The sequence below is a fragment of the Artemia sp. Qi Xiang Cuo genome, chromosome 3 (genome assembly GCF_049724085.1).
Source record: "Artemia sp. Qi Xiang Cuo chromosome 3, ASM4972408v1, whole genome shotgun sequence".
In the NCBI taxonomy this organism is placed as follows: domain Eukaryota; kingdom Metazoa; phylum Arthropoda; class Branchiopoda; order Anostraca; family Artemiidae; genus Artemia; species Artemia sp. Qi Xiang Cuo.
This window is the reverse complement of record NC_142796.1, coordinates 46604273-46632182: the sequence shown is the minus strand read 5'-3', so window position 1 is coordinate 46632182 and position 27910 is coordinate 46604273. Positions and strand designations below refer to the sequence as shown.

The following is a 27910-nucleotide window of genomic DNA, read 5'->3' as shown; positions in this document are numbered from 1 at the left end:
TAGCTCAACTATATGGATAAATATGATACTAAAGGCAAAATCATAGCAACCTCAAGGTTTGAATGGAAATACAGGCCTGAACATTTCCTAGTCCCATCTATACAGGCAAGCTATACTGCTTTCACATTAGGATCCTTCAAAGAAGGGTCACTAACACTCGACATCCCACTCCCACTCAATTATGCACTTGTAAAAACTCACATATGCTTCATGCATACACTTAGTAGAAACAAAAATTTAATGCCTTCTTGCAATAAGGATCATATCAGAAGTGCAGCTCAAGAGCCTCCGGTATCCCCCTTCCCCTCCTGACTTCCTAGTCTAATCTATGTAGGTATATAGCATCTGTTCAGAATTATAATCATTCATGAATGAAAAACCGAGCAGTTTTTTATCTAGGCCAAACGAAGAGCAGACCGTCCCCAAATAGGGTGTGAAGTGGTCTTAAGAAAGGATTTAAAGAAAAATGGAAATTCTTGTGAAGGTGTAAAGAGGAGCGTGTGCAGTTGTGTTGGCCTCAGGTACCTTGGTGCTGCACTTAGTTGCTAGTAATAGCAGTGAACCTCTTGTAGCCTAGGGACTCTCATTACTCCAGGACATCTAGGCCATGGCATTTCAACCCATTTAATGATGGTGATATTTAGGCAGAATCGTAGAAACATTTGGGGTTTCATTGTTCGAGTTTAGCCTAGCCTCCTTCTCTTAAAGGTCTGGACAAGTAATTAATTAATGTTAATAAAGAACTAATCAATTTATTATAAGCAACTAATGTATGACCTAAACCCAGCTTAGCACCTATGTTTGTGGCATAAAAGAAAAAAGGAAGGAGCTCCCGAAAGAAGTACTGTCTATAGTCTAATACGCATAAGGGGGCGTCTACTTTCAGAAATTATGTACACCAGGAGGCGTGCGCCAAGCGTGGAGGTAGTGTGCCAAGCGTGGCAGAACTATGCGGAACACGTGACGCTATAAGATTTACACCAGGTGGCTGAAAATGGTTGCCCCACGGACTACTTTTTCATACATGGATTGTTGTTTAATTTGATCTTCTCGTCTTTTTATTGTTCTAACTCTAGTTGGTGGGTAGGGTCCCCGAGGTAGGATCAAAATATTCAACGTTATTTCTCGTGATCTGTGTCGTTGATTAAAAGAACAGAACAATTATTATCACTGTCAGGTGAATCCAACCAACATAAACTAGAAATATTATTTTGGATTTGAAGAAAAGTACTATTATTACCCAGCCAGTTTTGAGAATCTAATCATAATGTCGAATTATAAGAACATTTTTCTGTACAATTTGCAAGTTCTTTTATTCTTATTTCAAAAAATTGTGACCTCTCCACCCCCAAAAGAAAGAAACTCCTCCACACATGGCTGGCATGAAATAAATCTGGAACCAAAATCCACTTTTTATACATAATGATGCCTGATTAAATATGTCAAAGGAGTCCTCAAAGCATTTTAGGGGGTAAGTAAAAAAAAAAATTGACTAAATGTACAAGTGATAAAACGTATTGGGGTTATGTGCAGGATTGCCGGAAGATATCAAGAATTATTTAATGTCTGTAGAATCAATGGAGGTTGGAAATCTTGCAAGTTTAAATGAGGTCCAAATTAAGAATACTAAAACGAGAAGTCTTATCGCCTGGAGAAAGTTCTCAGTTTAAATATGTACAAAAATATAAACATAATAAATATCTTAATCCCAGGATTGCCCTAATAACCATGAGCTACACTTGAGGGCAAATTAAGGTCCAAAATGACCTGTGCGAATCTGTCATTGACAATCGGGGTCAGACTCAAACTAAAACGTAGTATTACTAAGCCACGAGTCAGGGACATGCCAGAATACACACAATAACAAGCAAATTCGAAAATAAAAGGAAATAGATGAAAAGCTTCATCGTTATTCAGTGAGTTGGGGAGGGGCTCCTTTCCTCCTTGAAAATTTTGTCCACTCTTCTGACTTATTGTTAAGTGTTCTCCTGAAGTCCTTCATTTAACAGAGCATCGAATGTGTCGTTACTCAAACAGTTCTACTCATTAACTACTTGTTTACTAAAATTATTCTGACTTTGGTTGTTACTGAGGACCTGTAGTTTCCTGGAATTTCCTCGGAAATACAATTATTGAGAAAAGGTATTATGTTTTGTTGCTCTTTTATGTAACCTTTCGGCAAGTTGGATGTCCATGAAACAGGAGAAGCGAGAACAGTTCCGAAGTCTGAAACAAGCCTCAACGATCCTTTGCACAATTTCTAGGAAACTTTAGCTGATCGATATGTAGCAGTCGTCTTTAGGAGTCCAAGATAGTACTCTGAAAACCAGTTGAGCTATATGCTCGTGGAATCTCAATCATCAACAAATATAGCTAGATCTTCTTATTAAGATAGAAGACAAGGGAGACTCGAGAGGATTAGTTTCTGTCAAACGTGTTATGTTGCTGTTATATTTATTGCGCATAGCACCTCAATCTGGCTCGGCTTACAACGAGTAATGGATGGCAGAAGGCAGTTAGGAGTAATGGACAGTACAGCTTGTGATGGATAGTATATATACACTTTTTTTTCATTTTAGAGTGTGTTCTTGATTGTATTGTCTTCTGTCCCCCCTCTCTCTCTACCAACATTCCAAGCTATATTGGTTGGGGGAAATGATGGCGAATTTTTTTTCCCTTTTTAGTTCCAATTTCTTGTGTTGCTGAGCAAACGAACTGAACTTTCAACGTTATTTTAACATTGTACATGTATAGTATTATGTATTTTTTACTTTAAATGTATGTATGTTGTCTTTCTATCAACACTATAGGAGCCTAAATGAATGGTGCTACACTTGGATGTATTAAAAGAAGAAAGCAATTTTTCTAGCCAGGCTTGCATCTTATAATAAAGACTTAAAGACTCAATCACTAAGAGCTTAGAATCATCAGCATACTAAGTTATATTGTTTTAACGCCTAGCACCAGAGCAGAGCCTTGTGGGACACCAATTTAAAGCATAGCAGAGATCTGAAGACTATAACTCCGACTTGTATGAAGATTCGAGCAAATTACTTTCTATCAGTAACAAAATTTCTTATCCAATTTCTATTTGCTCATTAGTACCAGTTGCACCAAGTTATAGGCACAGTTAAGTCTACAAGGTGACCATTGTGTATAAACTAAATTATTTTGTAAGTCTAGAAGATAGGTGTGCGCTTATATTACTGGCTAGAATGTATGTTGGGCTCTATTCAAAACGTTAGTAGCCAAAAGGTACTGGAGGAGATATTGAATGTATATTCTAGGAATTTTGGTGCAGCAGACGCAAGTTTGATTGGTCAATGCTCTTTTTAATGATTACTGTAACATATGCTGGTTTCCGTTCAGTGGCAATTTTTTGGAGTTAACTGAACATTGACATAATGGAGTGATTAGGTCATTAGAGGCTTCTTTCAAGAGCTGGGGTGCGAACATAATCTTGACCAGGCAATCAGTGGCGTCCAATTCACAGAAGTGTAGAGGGTACTTTCAATGAAAATGCTAAAAAAGGCATTTTTCAATGATAATACAAATGAAAGGTATTTTCTAAAATCTTGGAGGGGGATGAAAAATCTGGTGTGTGGCTTACATCCTACCCAACTGACACCAATACAGGTGTTTTTTTCCATAGGCCTCTTTCAAAATAGCTTTCATCAGACCAACGTCTGATTTAGCAAGTCCCATTAGCAAAGTTACCAAAAACTCTGGACTGCAGGGGAGGTTACTGCCTGGCTCACTGATGAAGACTGGGATAAAATGATCGGTAAGGATATTTGGTATTCCCTGAGAATCTCTGAATTTATCCCCCTCAGCTGCTAAACTATATTAAATTGTACATCTTTCAGTTAAATTCTTATTAGCCCTTTATGGCCCATTCTCAGCGGTTCTTTTCCCACTTTTTTCTTTAACTCATATACTCTATTCAAAGGTGTTAAAAAATCACAGCTATGATGTAACATACACAATGGAAATCAACATAATTTCTTGTTTTTTTCATTAAGCAATTCATCAAATTCTGGTTAAGCTTCTTAACGAAGACAACAACTTTGCGATACCCTTTTTGCTTTCTTCTCGCTGTTATACACGGTTACAGCATTATTTTGGCCAATTCTAAGATGGAGAAGTCTACTCTTCCAGAATCCCGTTTTAAACTCTCAAATCCTGCTTTGAGTAGCTTATCCGTAAGTTTCTATTTTGCAGAAAACATCAATCTCTTCATTGAGCTCCTTTTTTACATGTTTTTAATTGTCCATTTCTTCCCTTCAATTTCTCGGAGTCCGATGATAGCTTCCTCTTTTCCTCTCATTTCTTGTTGTTTCTGCTACTTTTTTGCAAAATGTTCATAGGTAGCATTTCTTCTTCAACATTGAAACTGAACTTGTCAACCTACCAAGTCAAGAAGCGGGACTAGTTCAGGAGGCAGAGTTAGGTTATCCAATAACCAACATCATATAATATAATAAAGATAAAATACTAAAGATCCTTCAGAGTCATTGCTGGCACACAGGGCGTCAAATTGACGTTTCAGTTGCTGGGTCTTTTTACAGGTACAAGTAGCAAGCCTGTCGCCAAACATAATGTAATATGTACATATATATTTTTTCGGCCAAACACATAGTATAATATGTACATAATTTTTTACCCCATCGAACATATATGATATATACATATATTTTGTTTTCGACCAAACAATGTTTGGTATAACATGTAGGCTACGCATAATATGTGATATAATAATATGTACTATATATACATACTACTACTAATACTAACAACTCACCGCAGCACCAAGCCGCCTAAGGCCAACACAGCTAGGCACGCTCCTCCTCCATTCCAATCTATTCAAAGTCTGCCTTGTTATACCCGCCCACGTAGTACCCATATCCTTTAAATCTTTCTTTATGATGTCCTCACACCCCAGATGAGGACGACCTGCTTTCCGTTTAGCCCTAGATGGTTGGACGAAAAGAACAATCTTCGGCAATCTGTCATCCTTCATCCACACAACGTGCCCTAACCACCTCAACCTTTCTTTCATTATAGCCCAAGAGAACGGTATTGAACCAAATTTTTCGTATAGCCTATTGTTTGAAATACGGTCAGTCAGCCGGGTAACCAGAACAATCCGTAAGCAATTTCTCTAGAAAACATCTAGCAAATCTTCATCCGCTTTTCGGAGCGCCCATGCTTCAGAGCCATATTTGACCACTGTCATCACTGTAGCTTCTAATATTCTACTTTTGGTTTGCGGACGTATCTTCCTATTCTTCCAGACTGATTTTAACTGTTAAAAAAACATCCTGAGCCTTGGCTATTCTATTTTTGACATCTTCACTGCTCCTACCATCTTTACTAATAATATTACCAAGGTCAGTGAAGCTGCCCACCTGATCAATCTTTTCATTACCCAACGTCACCTTTCCATCTTCACTTATTCCTAGCCTTAGTGACTAAGTCTTTCTAACACTAATTTTCAAACCAATTCTAGCATCCTGAACTCGCAAAACCTCTAAAACTTCATTCATTTTGCTCACACTTTCATCTAGGATGCTTAAATCATCAGCATAATCCAAGTCCAGGAGACTATTTCCTCCCCATTTGATTCCGTGGTCTCCCATTGCCTTTCCTGTGCTGCTTAGCTTAAAACAGTACATCAAAATAATCCATATAAACGGGGATAGAAAACAACCCTGCTAAACTCCTGATTTAATACAAAACCAGCTGCTAACCTCATTTCCTACCTTAACCGCAGCAGTGTTATTCTCGTACATAGCACTAATCACTTTAATATATTTGTCTGGTATACCATACAAGGATAAAACCTTTACTAAAGCTCTTCTATCAACAGAATCGAACGCTTGCTCATAATCTATAAAACTGAGGACCAAAGGTGTTTGAAAACTCAGGCACTTCTCAATTTTTAGCCTAAGACTGAAAATTTGTTCGACTTACTGACATAACCTCTATTTTTTCTAAAACTGCACTATTTTTCTTTTAAAACTGTGGCTACGGCATCTCTCAGTCTTAAAAGTACCATATTACTAAGTAATTTATTATCTACAGAGATCAAAATAATGCCTCAATAATTACCACAGTCACTTTTATCACCTTAATTATAAAGTGGCTTAATTAAGGTTTTCCTAAAATCGTTAGGTACTTCCCCTTTTTCAAAAATCATATTCATAATCTTCAGTAACTTATTTCTAACCTTAGAGCCTCCATATTTAAGAAACTCGTGTACAATCCTATCAGCACCTGTAGCCTTATTATTCTTTAATCCTATTAGTATTGTGGTTCATTCCTCCTCACAAAACAAATTTTCCTTCGCATCCAAGGTATCACAAACTTTTTCAGTTTCCTCTATATCTTTTCCTGCAGTTCTATCTCGGTTAAGCAAGTTCTCAAAATGTTCGGCCCATCTCTCTTTAGTTTTTTCCTTATCGCTAATTGTGACCCCGTTCATATCTATAACTGTGCCAAGTCCACATCGACTATTCCCTCTCGATTTATTAACATGCCAGTACAAAATTTTACTATTGTGTCTTCTAGATGAGTCATCTAGGTCCTTAACAATTTTATCAATGGCCTCCACTGCACACCTTCTTAATTCATATTTTAGTGCTTTCTCCACTTGCTTTTCATTTCTTTTGTTTTCATACGATATATCACTCAGATAATTCTTGTACAAGTCCTTTCTCCTTTCTATTAAACATAAAGCTTTTTCACCAATATTATTAGCTGCAATTCTAGCTTTATTCACTAATACACATTCCGCAACTTCACAAATTATTTTTCTAAAATTATTCCAACCATCTTCCACATTATCAAATTTTAAACTTTGAAGTTTAGTATTCAACTGTTCCTGGAAAGTTTCTCTCAAATTCTCATCCTGGAGTCTACCAACATCATCACTTCCCGGAAGGTAGTTACCCTTCCAATATTTCAGCTTTATACGGCATAATATGTACACATAATTTTTTTTTTTACCAAACATATAGCATAATATATACAATTTTTTTTTTCAAATTCATTTTCAAAATGGACTAAAAAGTAGAAAGTATTTTCTTTTTCTCGAGATTCTAGGAACATAAGTGAAAACAAGGGACGAGAAACGGATTGGACTCTACATAACAGAGGTACCAAATTGATCCAAGTTATAAATGTTTTAAGAAAAAAAGATGGTGAGTTGAGGAAAACAAGTTAAAAAGATCAAGTTATGTAAAGTCCAGTCCGTTTTGCACTCCTCATTTTCACTTATACAGGGTTGAATCTATACAGACTGAATTTGAATCTACTAAAAATCAAAGTTATTCATTTGAAAGAAGCAAATAAAATGCATCATTCTCTTCACAAGATGCTGCAATCATGCGTGAAACACAATATTGGGCATATGCCCCTCCCCCTTCTTGCTAGCCCTATATATACTTATTCTGTCTATGAAATTATGTTCCTGAGAAAATGTACCAGATCTTTGATAAATGGGGAAACACCCCCAAAAAGCCACAGAATCCTAATGAAAGCAACACCATCATATTCAGCATTAAGACAAATCTACTGTAAAGGTTTCAAGCTCCTATCTGCAAAAATGTGGAATGGTGTATTTTTTGCCAAAAGAAAGATAACAGGCAAAGATCTTTCTTCTGACAAAAATACAATATTCCATAATTTTGCAGATTGGAGAAACCTTTAAAGTAAGGTTCTCTGATATGCTCAATATGATTGTGTTAATTTCAATAGGATTACGCCACTTTTTGGGACTGTTTCCCCCTTTATCAGAAATCAGGCAAATTTTCTCAATCTATATTTCATGGACATAATAAGTGTCTGTAGAGCTAGCATAGTGAGGGGTCATGTGTCCAATGTTGTGTTTATAGTATAATTACTACATCTCCTAAAAAGACTTGTGTATTTTGTTTGCTGTTTTAAATAAAGAAATCGATTTTTAGTAGATTCAAATTCAGCATTCTTTTTGGGACACATTGTATTCAACTTCCTTTCAAAAACAAGCAATTTTTTTTTTATAATTTTCAACTTTTTTGTCTTCTTTAAGCCTAAAAAGTCTAGTCTTCTAAGACAAATTTTTGTCTTAGACAAATTTTTGTCTTACTTAATGCGTAGTAAAAATTCGTAGTTCCAAAGTATGTTCCAACCTCGCCCTTTCTAGGGAGATCTTGGAAAGTCAGCGGAAATCAACAACAAGTAAATTAAGTATTAAAAACTAATGGGTAAATCGGATACACATGGAAGGTACCTTGTGGAAGCATAGATCAAGTGGTGTCAGGTCTTTTTGACTTGCTAAAAATTTCTTAGCTTCAGCCAAAAAAGCATCTTCAGATTCCATTGGAGACTCATATGATAAATGAGAATTAGGTAAAGCTGCATTGTTTAGATCACTGGCCTCTACTTTGTGAATTTCTTTAGGCTTTTCTGGGACTTCATCATTTGTCAGCCCTGGAAAGTTAAGTAGACCATTAAATAAGATTAATTAAAAAAAAAGTTTTTCCAAAAAATGAGTTTTTCAAAGAAAAGTAAAGAACTCCATTAAACAAAAAATTAGCAAAAATAAAATCAAATAATCTACCAAGCACGAAACTACCACAAATCAGCATCGATAAATAAATGAAACCCAAAACAAACAGAAGTTACAATAATTAACCGATTCAAACTCAAAACGAGCAGAAATTAACATAAGTTGGGCGCAAAACCCCTATACCTTCCCAAGGCCAGAACATAATTTACACTTTACTGAAACAAATATAAATGTTTTTACTTTTATAACTTTAATAAATCAAATAATATTAAGATTTTGATTACTAAATATCAGTGTATGTATATTAAACTGACAATGCACATTCATTTGTATTTTTTTTCAGTAAAGTGCAAATTATGTTCTGGCCTTGGGAAGGCATAGGGGTTTAATGGATAATGGATTTAGCAATAATGGATTTGGAAATATCCAGCAGAGTACTGTCTCTTCTGTCATTTAAGGTGGTAAGATATAAATCTTCAAGGGGGAAGACTCATATCCTCTTTGGACTTTTATCCTCTTCGTATATAATTCCGAAAAAAACGAAAGCATCAGACAGTTACATTCCAATAATGGCCTGATAAAGGAGAATGTAGCATTACCAAATGGGATGGAAGGAATGTATTCTGGGTCGCAAATTTATTCCAGAGCTTAAGAAGGGAGAGCAGTGCATTTGCTTGTTTAATAATATTTAGAAGATACATATTGTATTGAAATTGACGGATATGGTGACATCAAGGAATATTACACAACTCACCAAGGTTTCAGGTTGAATATGGAAAATTTTAGGGTTCGAAAAAAGGGGAGCAAGGCATGTACATAGCTTAATTTTAAGGTAAGGGTCAAGTAGGTTGAAAACCCAAGACATATAAAGTATGCAAGCTAGTAAAACAAGAACTCCTCAAATATAATTAGCTTCACTCGAGTCAGATTCAAGTATATATTTAAATTATTACTCTAACTTCTTGATATGCTTAAGCTCCCCAATACTTCACTCCCATGATACCAGTGCATGCAAACGCTTATATGTAATGCACAATACCATAGTACATGCTAATGAGCACTAGTGACCCCACATAAAACGTGTTATTAGAACTAGTTGTTGATTCGCTAATTATTTACTATTTTATGTTGATTCGCCAAATCAAATATAACTTGTGCAGAACAAAACATATGGCTTCAAAAATTAAAAATCAATTTTTTTTTTTTATTTTGTTACAGCTCTACCATACTTTTAAACCAAACTAGTTTTCATTTTAAAATAGCAAACTAAATTAGAAATCTTAAATAAATGAATTCTGAAGTTTTTTTCTGCAAATATTAGTAGTAGGATTTGTTTTCATGTAATGAAAACTAAAAAACACTCGAAATAAGTATCATTGTAATAGAGTGTAAATGACACACTAGCCCTTAGAGGGGAGGGCTCTTCAATGAGCTGAATCAGGCCAATAAAACAGATGGCTTCAAAAGTATAAATTAAGGCTTTAAAGTTTATTTAGTTATAGTTTTTTTTAATACTTTTGAATCAAATGGGATCAAAGGGAAAGTAACATAATTATTTACTTTTGAAATAGTAAACTACATTAAAAATCTTAAATAAATGAATTATAAGAGTTTGTATCACGTAACCTTGATTGGAAGTGTGATTTATTTTTTCAGGTTATGAGAAATACAAAAAACAAAACCCAAAATACACATCATTAACAAGCTAAATCTTGTGCATGATTTGAGTCAAACTCAAGTATAATGTAATTAATGGAAAAGCTGAGATCTTAAAAATTGGCTTGGAGTTGTTCACTCCAATATTGATGTTGTCACCAATAAAATTAATGGGCAATAGGTCTACTAAAAAAATAGTTCATTTGATGTTTATGTGTTCTGTGAAACAAAACCTAAAATATTTTAGATTTTTTACATGAACCTGAAATTGTAACAACTGGGTATAAACCTAATTCTAACTAGTGTAATTCTTATTTCTGGGTATAGACTAATTTCTAAGGAAATAGGCCAACTCAAGGTGGAGGAATAGCTACATTTGTCAAGAGACAAATATGGGAAAGTAAAATCCCCTTAATAAAATTTATTATCCTTGGGCACAGTTTCCCTACTTTCAGGTTTTATTTATAGTTTGCACTCGGGAACCAGCCCTTCATAAACAGGAAAGAAGTATTTATACCTGGCGATTTCAAGTGACCTAAAATAGCCCGGATTAGGTTATTGTTAATGGTTCTAATGTTAGCTGGATTATCAGAACAATGCGTTTTTTAATATCACCTAGTTGAATCAATAGCAGAATCTCAAAATAATCAAACTCCCTCTTTGCTAGACCTTGTTATTGCAAGTAAGCCCCAATGGTGGATGCACTTTTACTGTGCATCCACCAATAGGAACTAGTGAATATTTCTGTCCCAAATAACACTCCTAAATTGTTAATTAAATTATAAGTTTATTAAACCAGTGCTTCAATTAAGATGGAACCATCAGATTATGAATAGAGTTTCTTAAATGAATGTTGAGAACTTAGCGTGTGGGGGGGTCTCATTTGAGCAGAAATTCGAGTCCTAGTGCCCATTTTAGGGCCAAACATGACTAGAGGGCAACAAGATCCCTCCCCCCATGCCCTTGAGTGCGTCTATGGCATTAAATCAAAGCTTTTTCCAGTCCTTTTGCTCAGAACAGCTGAAATGTCCAATAAATATGCTCTTATTGATGACAAGATACCATTTAGACTAAGAGGCAAGAATCCTAGATTTTGTGAATTATCCATTATTCAAAAGTAGGCTTTAATTTAAAGGGTAAGGCTTAATCTTGGCTATCCAATTACACAAAAAATAAACAGATTTTCTCAAATGGAAGTAAAAAATGGATATTAAAACTTACAACAGAGATCATGCTGTACATAAAAAGACTATTTCTTCCCACCCTCCCCCCTCTTTATGCTAAAGCTTATTAGTCCTTTAAGGGGATGCAGTACCTCAAAATCATTTTGCAAGACTCAGCATCGGCTGTCCGTCACAAAGACAAAATGCCTATGAGTGAATTTCTGCAGGAGACTAGCCATCATTGAGATCTGTTGAGAATTTGTGGTTTGACTGCAAAATTTGTCTGAAGAGACTGTGGAATTTCATGCCCCTTTTGTCAGCAAGCTTGTCAATCAAAGCGGATAGTATCACATGGAGCTTGTAAAGTGATAATTCCTTTGAGCAGCCTTTTCTTACCAGATATGCTAGAATAATTTAAAGAGTACAAAACTAAGTTTCAGAAAAATTGAATATCCCTGTCTCCAGCACAAAAACAAATAGTCTTGTCTAAGATTTCCACGAAAGTATTCGTTGGCTTTTAGTTTTCTGTCATTTATTCAGATCTCTTATCCAAGCTCTACAAGTTAGTGGCAAAACCACCCGATCAATTCTAAAAAGTTAGGAAAAACAAACTAAAAAGTTTACCATGGACAAGATGGGGTGATCCTTTGAGGTACTGCATCCTCTTAAAATACTTCTTATTCGAATTCAATTATCCTTGTTTTTTTCATCAGTCGTTCTAAAAAGTTGACAAAAAGCCAATCTTTAGCATAAAGAGTAGTGGGAGGGGGGCAGAGGAGGGGACAGCCCCCCTGTGATATACATATTATTTTTTTCTGATTTAAGTTTTAATTTTGCTCTTTGCTTTAATTGGAGTTAATTTAATTTCTATTCGTTTTTCAATGCGCCATTTTTTCCTAATCATGCACCATTTTTCCTAATTCTAGATTGTTGTATACCAAATTCTTAAGACCAGCCTGCTTTATCAAAGTAAAATATGACGCCACCAAGGAGCGCTAAACGCCGGAGAGAAAGTTCAAAGACAAATGTGGATAAATGCGTGCTCTGTAACCTGGACCTTGATGAAGATTCCGGTGCGCTAAATTGTGACGATTTTGACAAATGGATGTGTTGCAGTTGCCTAAGTATAAGCAATAATGAGTATATTCTCCTAAACAAGATGGAAGATAAAAGTGGCTTCAAGTGGACTTGTCCTCAGTGCAAGGTATCTGCACCTGTACTTCCAGCTCCTGTCCAGCCTGCAGCCACTATTCAGGACATTACAAAGGTGATTTCCCAAACTATGTCCAGCTTGCAAACAAGCCTGGCAAATACAATTGTGCAATCTGAAAGCGCGCTTAGAGCAGAGCTTAGTGCTATAAGAGACAAGATTAACAGTGTAGAGGAAGCCCTATCATCTAAGTGCAGCGCTGCTGAAACTAAGCAAATTGTACAGAAAGAGGTGAGGACCTTGCATATGAATCTCCAGCAGTCACTTGAGACAGGTGTGCGTCAAATTATTCATGCCGAAAAAGATCGCGAAGTCCAAAAGAACAACGTTGTTGCTTAAGGTATTGAAATATCAAATGATGATGCCAGTGCTCTCTGGAATTCCCTTTAAAGCAAGTATGGAATTGCAGGTGGTCTTATTTGTAATATCTGATGTCTAAATGTGAACAAGCACATCAACAAACACTCCCCGCCACTTTTATTTACATTGTCTTCTTTTCAACTCAAGAAACAAATCCTGAAATAATCATTTGATAGAAAAGAGGATATCCAGTTTCACCATGACTGCTGAAAGCAGGGCTGTGAAAAACATAAACAGCTTGTTGAACAGTTGAAGGAACTAACCACAGCTGGTGAACAAAAACTCGCCATTGATTTCAAGATCAATACAAAAAACGGACCGCCGACGGGGCAGACCCCAATGATGGTGTAGAACCCCAAACTTCGGATTATGTAAATAGTGTAAATATTAGTGTTGCGTCCCTTGAAAACCTTTCAACTGTATCTAGTGCAGAGTTCACTCAATAAGAAACAGAATCAGATAGTTTTTGGATTGCAAACTCCACAACAGACACAAAAACATTCGCCTAGCTACAGGACAATGTAGATAAACCCAACTGCCAGACAAACCACCAGAGTAAGAAACACCAAAAAAGAGTAAGCACAGCTTTTTCTGCTCTTATCACTAACGTTGACTATCTTACTAACAAACTAAATGAGTAAAAATCAGCTGTTTACTCAAAAAATTATGATTTGGTTCTACTGACTGAAGTCTGTCCAAAGTCTAGTCATAGTCATAATTTGGATGATTCCCATGTTAAAGTCCCTCGTTAATTTCTCATCTCAAATCTGAATTTGCCAGGATGTAGGCGTGGTACTTGGGCGCTTGTCAAGGCATGCTACAGTGCCCAACAGTTTAGTGTGCCCTGTGATTTAGATTATGTTGAGGCAATATGGGTTGACCTTCATTATAATGAAAATATGGTTGTAACTAGAGTAGGCTGCGTGTATCACCTTGAAACTGAAAGAGGGATAGCTAAATGTTTTATAACACAGTTATGAAATTCAAAAGTAATATAATAGTCACTGGTGACTTCAATTTCACAACTCTTGTTTGGAGAGATAGATTGCTATTTGATACTTTCCAGCTGGATAGGGGTGGTCTGAATCCATTCATTGAGTGCCTACACAACCTGTCTCTATCCTATATAGTTGAAAAACCTACTAGGCACCAATTGCTCCAGAAACCAACCCTCCTTGATCTTGTCTTCCTTAGAAATAAAGAGCAGCTACAGAGCATAAGTTACCAGCCCCTGCTTGGCAAACGTGATCACATAATCACTGAAGTCAATCTAGCCTTTCACAAGATCACAAACGACTACACAAAAAGAACATACACTGACTACACAACAATCAGAGAAAGGCTGAGCAACGTGGACTGGGGACCCTACTACAAGGGAGTGTAGATCAGCAATGGGTCAGTTTCCGAGAGTTAAATAAGCTTCAGGTAATATACACATCAACAAAAGATCATACCAAAACCTAAGATACTCTCTTATATGACTCCTCAGATATACAGAGAACAAAACCAGAAAAGCCAATACTAGAGAAAGTACACTCAAAAGGGAAAAGATGATGATTATAACAAATTTGCAAAGACTCGAAATAAACTTTACCGTTTTACTAAGCAACTCTATTCAAAATTCAAGTCCAAGCTTGCAGAAGACAGTAAGAAAAATCCAAAGAGGTTCTAGAACAACATATCTAGCAAAGACCACAGTAGATGTTCAGTGAAGACTCTGAAGACAACTGATGGGACTGAAACTACTGACCTGCAAGAAATTGCTAAGTCACTCAATGCACAATTTGCATAAGTTTTTACTAAAGATCCAGATAGCCCCCTCCCTCCCACTGCAGCTTCTGTTGTACCCAAACCTATCCCACCTGTTATCATTTCCTTAGAATCTGTCAAGAAAATACTTGAGGCACCAGATGCTAATTAGTCCACAGGACCAAAAAACATTCACCCAAGGCTTCTGAAGGAATTGGCAAATGAAATCTATACACCACTCTGTCAAATATTTCAGAAGTACCTTGAATCAAAGACAGTACCTGCAGACCGGAAGAACACGCGTATCATCCCAATATTTAAAAAAGATGACAGGACAAAGGCAGAAATTTATTGAACCATCAGCTTGACTTCAGCTGTAGCCAAAACCTTGGAGCATATAGTCAATGCAGCAATCCTGTCACATCTCCTGTCCAACAGCATTCTGTCCCCAGACCAACACGGCTTCCTCCGGGTAAGTCAGTAGAGACTAACTTGCTTGAGACATATAATATCATTACTGATCTCCTGGACAAGAGAATACCAGTGGACTTGATACTACTTAATCATGCCAAAGCGTTTGACAAGGTACCACACAAACATCTTAAGGCAAAGTTATAAGCTGTTGGCATCCATACTGACATGGTCTAATGGGTTATGAATTTCCTGGACAAGAAAATAAAGTGGACTTGATACTAATTGATCTAGCCAAAGCGTTTGACAAGGTACCACACAAACGTCTTAAGGCAAAGTTATCAGCTGTTGGCATCCATACTGACATGATCAAATGGGTTATGAATTTCTTGACAGATTGGAAGCAGCAGGTCCAACTTTTTACGAATAATGGTGACAAAGTCTTTTTGTTATAATTTCAAGTCATCAGTGGAGTCCCTCAGGGTACGGTTTTGGGCCCTACCCTCTTTCTCATTTACGTCAATGATATGACGAAGGAAGTCACCAATAAAATCACACTTTATGCTGATGATTCCAAGCTCTTTGGACAAGCAGACCAACAATGCCCACAGTCTTCTGAAAATCCGAACCTGGGCAAATGATTTGCTGTTGAAGTTTAACATCACAATATGCAGCATCCTCTACTTTGGCAACAACAACCTATGCCATAAATACATGGTGCCAGACAAGGGGTCTGCAGTCTTACATCCAGGTGCAGACTAACCATGATGAAAGAGATTTGGGTGTTATAGTTGATGACCAACTTACTTTCCATGAACACTGGCTATCAGGAGTATCAAGAGCAAATTCTAGTCTTGGTTCACTCAAATGGACAATCAACAGTTGCTCTCAGTCTGTCTTCCTGAGGTAGTATAGGGCTGTTGTCAGGCCCATTCTGGATTTTGGGATGTGCCTTACCTACCCCTCCTATAAGAGTGATACTAGCCTAGTCAAAGGTGTTGATAGGTGTGCCACAAAATGCATAAATGGTCTGCAAAATAGTCCGTACAATAAGAGGCTGGAGCACCTACAACTCCCAACACTCATCTTCAGACGCCAGTGCGGTGACATGATGCTGACCTACAAAATATAATAGCCAACCAAACAATATTCTCTTCACAAAACATGCAAGTCAGCACCATACAAGAGGCCATCTGCAAAAACTTTCTAAACATACTGTGAAAACACAAATATGGCAAAACTATTTTGCTGAATATGTCATTAATGACTGAAACAGCCTTCAAGACAAAACAGTGACTGCACCCACAAGTGCATCCTTAAAGTCTAAACTTGATAAAGAATGGAGAAAAGGTCATGGAATTACAAGTGGGATTGTTAGTCACATTCAGCCACCCACTGATTATTGATACTCGTTTTTCATAAGAGTGTGTTACTGGGAGGTTCATGCTGCTTGTCATTCCCAACCATTTTGCACACTATCTTATATTGCTGTTGTGCAGTGAGGTCAACTCTAAACCACTGCAGAATTATTCTTATGGATCATACCTACCTTTGGTCACTGTTACCAAGTGGGCTTAAATTGTATCTCTCCAGAAAATCTCTCTTACAGCATGTCATTGGGCCCTTAACACAGTGACATTGCATTACATTGCCATCATTGGCACAGAGCCAAGCCAGTCATGTATGGACCTTAATATTGACCTTAATAATGATATATGATTTACTGAAATTTGTTTTGTTCAATACTTTTATAAAGGTTTGATGGCAATTCATATAAACAAATTATTGGCATTCCTATGGGTGGGATACTAGTCCATTTATAGCGGAATTGTTTTTAAGTCAATTAGAATATGAATATATGATAAATAAAAATAGCGCAAGTAATGTAAAATATTACGTTTCAAATAATAAAATATATCTGGAAGATCTCTTAGTAATAAATTGCGCGGAATTTATGGAGATTTCAGAAAAACATTTTTCCACTGGAGTAAATTCAGGAGCCTAGCTATGGGACAGGACACTGACCATTTCTAAGATTTAACTATTAATATTTCAGATAATAATAAATTAATTTTTTTTAAATATATAATAAAACTGATGATTTTAATTTTGAAGTAATTAATTTCCCATTCCTCAAAAGTAATATACACTCAAATATCACACATTCAGATTTTTATTCCCAAATATTTAGGTATGCAAGAATTTGCAGTAATTACATAGATTTTAAAAATAGATGTCAAATGCTTAACAAAAACTAATCTTAAGAGATTTTTCTTCCAAAAAAATTAGCTGGCCATTTAAAAAATTTAGTTTTCTGTATAATGAACTTTTAGGTAAATCTACAAAAAAATTATACAGAAATACTGAAGGATATTTTAATGTAATTTTTCTTTTACTTTTCTTTTGGGATTTTTGTATTTGTACAATGTTTCCAGACCAGCTTGAAGGACTTTAAATCTACAATTGGTTCCAGAAACAAATAAAGTTCTCTGTTTTGTAAATCACGTCTGGCCCATAGAGTTTTTAATTGTTCCAGATTTGTTTTTAAGTTTCATTGACCCCTGGGATTCCAATAAGGATAGAACTAATCTTATTTTGTATGTATTTTTTTAATAATATCATTAGTGTGTATGTATTGCGCAAGTTTAACTAACATAGGGATACCATAAAAGAGCTTGTATGCTATGTATATATATATATATATATATATATATATATATATATATATATATATATATATATATATATATATATATATATATATATATATATATAGGGTCTCAGCCGTTTACCCCCCCCCCACGGAAAATACCCCCCTGTAAAATAAGGCTTTCCAAATTTGATAATTTTATTTGAGTTTTATTTTTTTAATTTCCATAGGTGGAAGGAATTTTGGTACTTGTGTATTATGCACCACTCACTCAAGTTTACACTATGTAAAATTCGAGAACACACCGGTTTTTTTTTAGTTTCTTTGTTACTTTAGAAATATATTTGGGCTATAGATTTGCACATTAGGGGGGGGGGTAAAATGTGTTTGGTACTAATATTCTGCATATTAGATAGATAAGTGTATTTTAAAGCCAAATATATGGCCATGAACACTAATAATAGTACTTGATGCTTGGAAAAATGGTCATTGAAAAAAAAAACACTTAACACTTGGAAAAAACACTTAAATGAAATATTACATACTGAGATTTTTTTTTTAAGTTAACAAAATTTCCAGATACCATGCTATTCTTCTGTAACTTTTTAGCGGCCATATACCAAGAAAGAATTGTTTTCTGACTTCAAACTGTCCAAATACTTTACCCCCCCCCCCCTTGTGTGCAAATATATGGCCCAAATTATATATTTCCCTATATATTCTGTCACTCGTCTTTGTTTGTACTTGTGCTATGCTGAAAAAACTAACAAAGAAACCAGTTTATTCTCGAGTTTTACACAGCATAAACTCCTTATATATATATATATATATATATATATATATATATATATATATATATATATATATATATATATATATATATATATATATATATATATATATATATATATATGACTATATATACAGGGTTTGTCTGGAAAGTAATAGGACTAATTTTCTTTCACCACGACCGAACTTTGGAGCGTGCGCGCTCCGACTGCATTCGGTAGAGGTCTTTCCTAGCTCTTAAACGAGCTGCTGGTCGGTTGTCTCCGAGCACCTGAAGAGTCAGGACAGGCATTTTCGCGTGACGTGTTTTCTGTAAGTGGTGCAAGCCGAAAATGCAGCGTTCGTTAGAGCAGAGGTACGCGATTAAATTCTTTGTGAAACTTGGTAAATCTGCGACAGAGACGTTTGATCTGATCAAGCAGACTTACCCAGATGTTGCTTTAGCAAGAAGTGGTGTTTTGGTGGCACCAGGCCTTTCGAGAGGGCCGGGAAGAGGTCGCCAATGAAGACAGTGCTGGAAGACCTTTGACTTCGACAAAACCGACAATGTGATTCGTTTGCACAAAGTTTTGAACTCAGATCGTCAGCTAAGCATTCGTTTAATTGCCCAAATGTTAAATTTACCAAAATCTGTCATTCATCACAATTTGAAAGTACATTTGAACATGCGCAAGGTGTGCGCGAAGATGGACCCAAAAGTCCTCAGTGACGACCAAAATTGTGGCGAGTTTGTGCCAAGAAAATTTGAACATGTGTGAAAGGACCCCCAATTTTTGTACAACGTAATCACAGGTGACGAGTGCTGAGTCTTTGAATATGATCCCAAGACAAAGCGGCAATCTTCCGAGTGGCACACGGCAGCGTCTCCTTGCCCAAAAAAAGGCCAGAATGAGCAAACCTAAAGTGAAAACAATGCTCATTGTCTTTTTTGACATCAAAGGCATTGTCCACCATGAGAGAGAAAGAGAGAAAAAGGTTTTATTAAAAAAATTATAACACATTAACAACAAAACCCGAAGTTTATTAAACTTGTATGGGTACACATCACCCTTTACAAAACCCTACATACACAATTACTACCAGCCAGCCTTAGACCCCCCCCCCCAAAAAAAAAGGACAAAAAATAATAATAAGAAAATAAATAAATAAAAATAAACGAAATAAATTAATTTCTATTAATTTCACGACCTAATTGGATACCGAAGACACAAAACTAAAAATCATTCATTCTATTCTACCTTCTTGTCGCCCTCCCAAAAAAAAAAGTGTCACAATCACTTGAAAGAAAATTCGCCCAGCAAGGATTAAAACTCATATGTAGACAAACACTGTCCTTTTAATTTACTGAGAAATTCATTTAGCTCATCAATTGTTGAAATTGCCTGCGTTAATGGTTCCCATACCCGAGGGCCAACATGTCTTATGGAAAAAACGGATCACTTTGTAATAACCTGAGGTCGCCGAACTGGTGTTGATGTTCTAGTCGAGTAATTATGAAAATTAACACCACTTGTAAACATTCCCTAAAACACTCGGGTAATAACGCGTGTGTATATTTAAACATAAAAAGAGCATTATAAAAACGGATTAATCCAGCCATAAGTAATATATTTACTTGTTTATGTCTATGTATAACAGACATATTATGATTATCTCAAGTTAAAACACGTAGGGCATTATTTTGTAAACTTCTAAGGGGACGAAGGTGAATTAAAAACGTGCTTGACCACACAAGACAACCATATAGAAGGTATGGGTGAACAAAAGAAAAATATGTTCTTCCTTGACAAACCGTCAATGCCAAGTTTTATGTGGAAGTGCTCAAGAGACTAAAACAAAGGGTCAATCTGGTCCGACAAGACATCACAGCCGACTGAAAGTTGCACCACAACAACACCCCGGCTCACACTGCCTTTCTCGTGAACAGCTAACTGACTAAGGCTGGTATCCCAATGCTTCCCCAGCTGCCCTACAACCCAGATGTTGCCCCCTGGACTTTTTTTTTGTTTCCTCGCCTGAAAAGACTGATGAAAGAAAAGAGTATTTTGAGAGTAACAGAGGGGATCCAAGCAGCATACACTGCGGTTATATATATGTATATATATATATATATATATATATATATATATATATATATATATATATATATATATATATATATATATATATATATATATATATATATATATATATATATATATATATATATATATATATATATATATATATATATATATATATATACATATTTCCGACAGAAAGTGTGAGCAAAACTGAATGAACTATATATATATATATATATATATATATATATATATATATATATATATATATATATATATATATATATATATACACACACACACACACACACACACACACACACACACACACACACACACACACACACACACATATACATATATATATATATCCTAGATGAAAGTGTAGCAAAAATTAATGAAGTTTTAGAGGTTTTGCAAGTTCAGGGTGCTAGAATAGGTTTGAAAATTAATGTCAAGAAGACTAAGTCACTAAGGCTAGGAATAAGTGAAGATGAAAAGCAAACATTGGGTAATGAAAAGATTGATCAGGTGGGCAGCTTCGCTTACCTTGGTAGAATTATTAGTAAAGATGGTGGGAGAGGTGAAGATGTTAAAAGCAGAATAGCCAAGGCACAGGGTGTTTTTTCACAGTTAAAAAAAGTTTGAAAGAACAGGAAGATAAATCTTCAAACCAAGATTAGAATATTAGAAGCTACAGCAACGACAGTGGTCAAATATGGCTCTGAAGCATGGATGTTCTGAAAAGCGGATGAAGATTTGCTAGATGTTTTCCACAGAAATTGCTTAAGGATTGTTCTGGCTTCCCAGCTGACTGACCATATTTCAAACAATAGGCTATATTAAAAATGTGGTTCAATAGGGCTCTCTAGGGGCATATAATAAAAGAAAGGTTGAGGTGGCTAGGGCACATTGTACAGATGAAGGATGACAGATTGCCAAAGATTGTTCTTTTTGGCCAACTGTCTAGGGCTAAATAGAAAGCAGGTTCTCCTCGTCTGGGGTGGGGGGATGTCATAAATAAAGATTTAAAGGAAATGGGAACTTCCTGGGCAGGTGTAAAAAGGGAGTCTTTGAATAGATTGGGATAGAGGAGGAGCGTGCGTAGCTGTGTTGGCCTCAAGCCGCCTTGTGCTGGGGTGAGTAGTTAGTAGTAGTAGTATATATATATATATATATATATATATATATATATATATATATATATATATATATATATATATATATATATATATATATATATATATATATATATATATATATATATATATATATATATATAATATATAATATATATCCTGTTTAATGTATTGAACAGGCTCTTGTCTTTTGACAGGCTCTGTCGAAATATAGGTGACTCTGTCAAAACCTCATTGAACATGTAAAACAAATGAGAAATAATTTGTATTGAAATTCCAGGGTCCACTGACAAAAATATAGCTTTCGAATTTATGGGTGCCCACTACTGCCAAAAATTGCAGAGGTTCACATGGAAGTAATTTTTCCCTTTCCTTAGCACTTATCAATGAAACTAAAAAAAAATTCTCAAATTGGGTCAGAAGTTGAGCTGGAGCTTGACAAATACTATACTGTTTTCTTTAGTGACCAAAAAAGCAAGGTGTCATATTTTGTCAGTAGGATTCTGGACTTTCCTGACAAAAGACAGTCCAGACTAAAAATTTCCATGTGGATTAGAATCGCCAATCACACTTTAAAAATGCCAAATGCTGACAATATTTACACTCTCAATATCTAAAAAACCTTTCCTGGATCATTAAAACAGGCAGACAGTAGTTAGTTCTCGATAGTATTTGGAGATGCTTCCCTATGGCACATATGCAAAACTCAAAAAGAAGAAGATTTATGTGATCTAGGCCACAATATCACACTCCTTATGATTAACCAATTTTGTTATACTAAATACTACATACTTTTTTATATTTTTATACATTAAATGAAGTAGAAGTAAAACAAAGAGAAAAGAATATACATGTCGAATACACCAGGTTCCGCCCACAGATGTTCCCCAAGTATTTTAACATGTGTTAAATACACCAGGTTCCACCCATAGGTATTCCCCAAGTATTTCGACACATGTCAAGTTGGGTTCTGACTTGCATCAAAAACAGCTAACTTCTTTGTTGTGTTGATCTTGTTGGTGAAAATGCTCTAATTTCGGAAAATCAGAGTTCTGCACCCTTTTCAGATAAAATTTCATACTTCTCATCAAACAATTAGATTCCTAGATGTTTTTCCTACATACTGAAACTCTTTTCAAACCAAAACTCTTTAAATTAGGACTCCTGGAGTAGAAAAACTGTTTTTTTTTACAAAAACTGTTGAATCATCAGTACCTATATTTATAGATAGAATTCAACAACTTAATTCAAAGTGACACTTACAGTAATTGGTAAATTTTTGTTTTCTTTGCATGTGTGTTGTCTCTGTGTGTGTGTGTTGTCTCTGCATGTGTTTTGTCTCTGTATGATAGCTAAAAAATGAACATACAACTTAATGCACCTTTTAGTGCTGATTCCAAATAAACTAATTGCTAACCACAGAAACATGGCCCAGTTCTTCCCCTAATGGGAACAGATACAGTCTACACAAGATATGATACTTGGCTGATTTTTTTCAGATTGCCTTTGTTGGCATACAAGCCATCTTTCAAAAAATAAACATAAAGAAAACAATACAAATGAACAAAATCTGCTGAAGTTTTGTATACAGCTCAAGGCAAAATCTGGTGCCATTAAGGAGGGGAGCAGGGATACACAGGGCTGTTTCTAGGGTTGGTGGCACCCACAGCAAAATTAATTACAGTGCCTCCCTCCCAGCTCAAACATTAATAAAAAAAAAGCCCTAGCCAAAGCACCACCACCCCCAGCCAGAGGACCCAGGGAAGTTTATCCTGTTTATTCCCCTTTGAACAGCCCTGGGAACACAGTTGCAAGAGTAACAATTAGTACATATGGAATCACTGTTAAAAGGTGCATCAAGTGGTAAGTTGATCTTTCATGTAGCAAATTAATGAATAAAATTGAAAATTTACCATTTTATGCTCTCTCTCATGCTTGTTCTTATCTATGGCTATAGCCTGTACTCTTGCCTGCTAAGCTTTGCTTGTGCCTTATGGTAGATATATTGTTGCAGGTGCTTGAATTTAATCAACAAAACTTACCTTAACCAGCTTTCTTTAAAGGAAGCACTTCCTGAAAGCTTTGTTAACCTAGATTGACAACTTTCTGATTTTCCAGAGTCTAATAATAGTAATTTAGTAGAACTGTAGTCTTTGCACTATTCTGAAGGAAACAATAACAATATTACCATTTGATTCACTAGCCACAACTCTTTGTAAATATAATCATTACCATAACATGAATACCCTCCATGATTGAGCCAGATATTGTCCCAAAAAAGTTTATTCAAAAATAAACTTTGTCTGTAGGCCTAGTAGGCCTAGTTGTTGTATTTTGAAAGGGTGATGATTAGGGAATCAAATGGTACTATTCTTTCCTTATCATGGTTTTTCTTTTAGAAGTGCTTAAATTTTCTGGTTTGCAGATAGTCAGTTTCTGGTTTGCAGATAGTCAAGATATAGATACATCTTAAGAATCAGAATTTCATCCTGAATGAAAATTTAAGCTAAAAATCATTTTCATTGGAAATAATCTTTGCCCTCCCCTAGTGTACAAATATATACCCTAAATTGTATATATATGCAATGAATCTCCATGATTTTGACAGCTACTATATCAGTTTGAAGAAAAAAGTGACTTACAGAAAATTCAGGGTAAATTTATAGGTGGCACAATAATTTAGCTAGGATGAAAGTGAAAAGATCATGCGATACCTTTATTTATGCTCTTTTACAACTCAATAGGCTAATTGCTTATGTTGAAAGTTGTATCTTGGGCCCCTAAAGGGGCCCCAAAGGTATTTCATTTTTGTAACCACACAAAGAAGTTATCAACAGTAGTTAAGTTATTAAAAGTGGTTAAAAACACATCACTAGTTTATAAATAAGTTGTTCAAGAGTAATTTATTCCAAAAATAATTGTTTATAAAAATTCAAATCTTATGTATTAGGCAACTCAAATATAAACCATTTTCCTACAATTTCAAGTTGTTCAAATCCTGTTGACAAAAATAGCACTGAATTTTGCAATTCAAAACTTTGCTGTCAACAATTCAGGGTATATATTTCCACATTAGAGGGGTGGGGGTGAAGTTCATGGTAAATTTGCAGTAGGCCATATAATTTAGCTAGGATGAAAGTGGAGACATCATTTGAAGTTTTTTTATGCTCCTTTATAATTCATATAAAATACCTTCTGGGCCCCTTTAAGGGCTCAAGGTGCAATTTGCAACATAAGCAATTATTGAATTATAAAAGAGCATAAAAAAGGCATCAAATGCTGTTTTCACTTTCATCCTAGCTAAATTATATTCCCACCTACAAATTTACCAAATTCAGTAATTACATATTATCCAGAACACACTCAAGAAGTGAAGTTAGGATAATTACAATGAAATATACTAAAATATTATGAAAATTCAATACTTTAGTAACACAATTATGGAAACTACAACAAAGAATTATAGAAAGCAGGCCACCCAGAATGCATTATATTAAATACCTAACCACCTCTATATACTAAATATTTAATTAAAATGTACCTGCATCATAGTTTATTTCATGAAAGAATAAGCTAATTATAACCAAATGTGAGATGAAAACTGGTTTACTCAGATCCAACAAAGCAAACTTCTTGAGTGTGTTCTGGATAATATGCAAGTGCCAAACATTCAGCATGTAAATATAACTCAGGGTATATATTTGTCCATTGAGGGAGGAGGTTTTAAAATTCACTTCCAACAGAGATGAATATAACAACTGGATTCAGGATTTCTTAGCTAGCTTATCTCATTAGTGAGTTAATTAAAACTTTCCCCAGAATATTCTATAGACTAGGATGTTATTAGGGCCATTCTTTTGCACTAAGATCTCACATCTTTCTATGGAGATTTCTGTTCCTTTTACTCATCTTTGTTCTAAGATCTTACAGCTTATGGATGTTAGCAAAAAGTGTGATGGATGCCAGCTTTCTGCCACATAGAACAATGATGAGAGAACTTTGATGATATACACATCATTGTTCTTAGACTGCTGATCAGAGCAGAAATTTGAAAGACATTTGTAAAAGAATGCTAGCCTATAAGATGTAAGATTTTACTTTTAACTGTTCTTTGTCAAAATATGTAAGATCTTAGCACAAAGATGAGTAAAAGAATGGCCTTATTGTTAATTCTACTGCTGTTTGTCTGATTTCAAGCATAGGGTATGCTTAGGCTATTTACATTAATTTAGCAATTAGCCTAAAACATAGTAACTAATAGGGGTTGAAAGCTCTTAGGTTACAATTTTAAACATTTAGAATATTGGACAACATAAAACAGCTAAAAGTGCATAATAATAATAAAGAGCCAATTGTGAAAGTCAAATTTTCTCTCTTGACCTTAACTGAAACTAATGGGATACCACCAGATGGCTAATTTGACAGTGTATAAAGGCTATATATATATTTATTCATATATATATATATATATATATATATATATATATATATATATATATATATATATATATATATATATATATATATATATATATATACAAATCTTTTAAATTAGCCAACCAGCAAACCAGTATTTTAAGCCTAGGAGTCAAGCTGGACATAAGGAAACATATTAAGAAAACAATTCTTACTCCATAATATGCAGAATAATCCTAGTTAACACATTCTGCAAGGGGAAAGCCTTTATTTTTGCTTCTTTCCTTGTTTTTATGGTTTTTCTAAGAAATTCATGAATTTCTTAGAACCTTTATATTCACAGAATATGTATTCCCACCCCCCTAATGTGCAAATATATACCTAGAATTGCATCCTCAATCTGAATATAGCATCCATTTGCATCACAAATGAACTGTACTCCCATATTAGCCATATGGTGGATGTCCAAAACAAATAGCCAAGTCTACTCTAGCCTAGGCTTGTTGGTTTAAGAATAGCAATGCTTAAGAAAATTAAAGCTGGAAGTCATTAAAAGAATTATACCAAGGATCCATTTCAGGATTTGTCCATTTGAAGGCACTAAGAGGGAAAACAGGACCAAAAGTAGAAGTTTCATTATATTTCCATTATATTTTGTCATTTGCATGTTATGGAAATTCAAATTTCAAATAAAAAAGAAAGATTATGGCCGATTTTTCACTCATCAATATTTTGTGCTTTTGATTAGATGGAAACTGTCCGGCAGACTCCTGCGCAAGATCAGAGAAGACATCCACAGCAAGTATGGAAAAAAATACCTTCTACTAGCTTTAATGAGACTTACTCCCTGTCAACTACTGAATTTCCCATAAGTTTGGCGTAAGCCTTCTTCCTCAGACTTGACCAAAAAGTAGGAAGACCTTCAACAGGTCCATCCTCTATGCAACCAATAAGACCTACCTCCTTATCTATTAGAGGCACTGAACCTCCCAGAAGAAGTATAAAACCCCCAACACCCACAATTTTATTTGGTAACCAACTTAGAAATTTGTCAAAATTCATTATTACCCAGGAACTAATTCGAACATCAAATTATGACATACAAATGAAAGGGATATTAAGTGAGAAAGCACTTTCAAGAGTCCTTGCTGAAAGAAGTGACACATGAATTTATGGAGCTAGTTGCTGCCCAAAATATTCAAGTTCCCCAATGATCAAAAACTTCCCACCCAACTGACTAACAAGATTAATATCAAAGATAAACTGATTGTACTGCAGTGGAAAACATTCTCACTGAATAAAATGAAAATAATGGAACTCTGCTCATATTTAAATAAAGAGAAAGTGAATATAATTTGCCTCCAAGAAAAAATTTGAATAATCTTAAAAGAGTGGCCATACTAGGATATAAATGCTGCCGCAAAGATAGAGATTCTGGCAGAAAAGGAAGGGGGGTGATTATTTTTATAGATGAGAGTTTAGTTCATTCACCATTACCATTAAAGAAACATGATCATGAAGTTGATGTGGTGGGAGTCTCAATCACTTTAAAATCAGGAGATACACTAATAATTAAATCAATGTATAACCCAAAGGGTGATGTAGATGTGTTTAATATTTTATCAACTGAAGCAGAGGGGCAAAACCTCTTTATTTTTGGTGACCTGAATGCACACAGCCAACATTGGGAAGATGTTGAGCAGTCAAATCGAACTGGAAAAAATGTGGAAACACTGTTATTGGAAAATAATCA

The 27910-nt window shown here is 35.2% G+C and overlaps 1 protein-coding gene across 1 annotated transcript in view; it reads right to left on the bottom strand.

The window, feature by feature from the left end:
* Positions 1-26798, bottom strand: part of LOC148954180 (protein brambleberry-like) — a 250431-nt gene extending 223633 nt beyond the window's left edge. Inside the window, exons 1-2 of the mRNA XM_089086959.1 lie at positions 26722-26798; positions 8273-8472 (exon numbers count right to left, since the gene is read on the bottom strand). Of these exons, the coding sequence (XP_088943085.1) occupies positions 8273-8472; positions 26722-26794 (273 nt within the window). The 5' untranslated portion in view covers positions 26795-26798. The remainder of the gene's footprint in view (positions 1-8272; positions 8473-26721) is intronic.
* Between the last annotated feature and the right edge of the window lie 1112 nt (positions 26799-27910).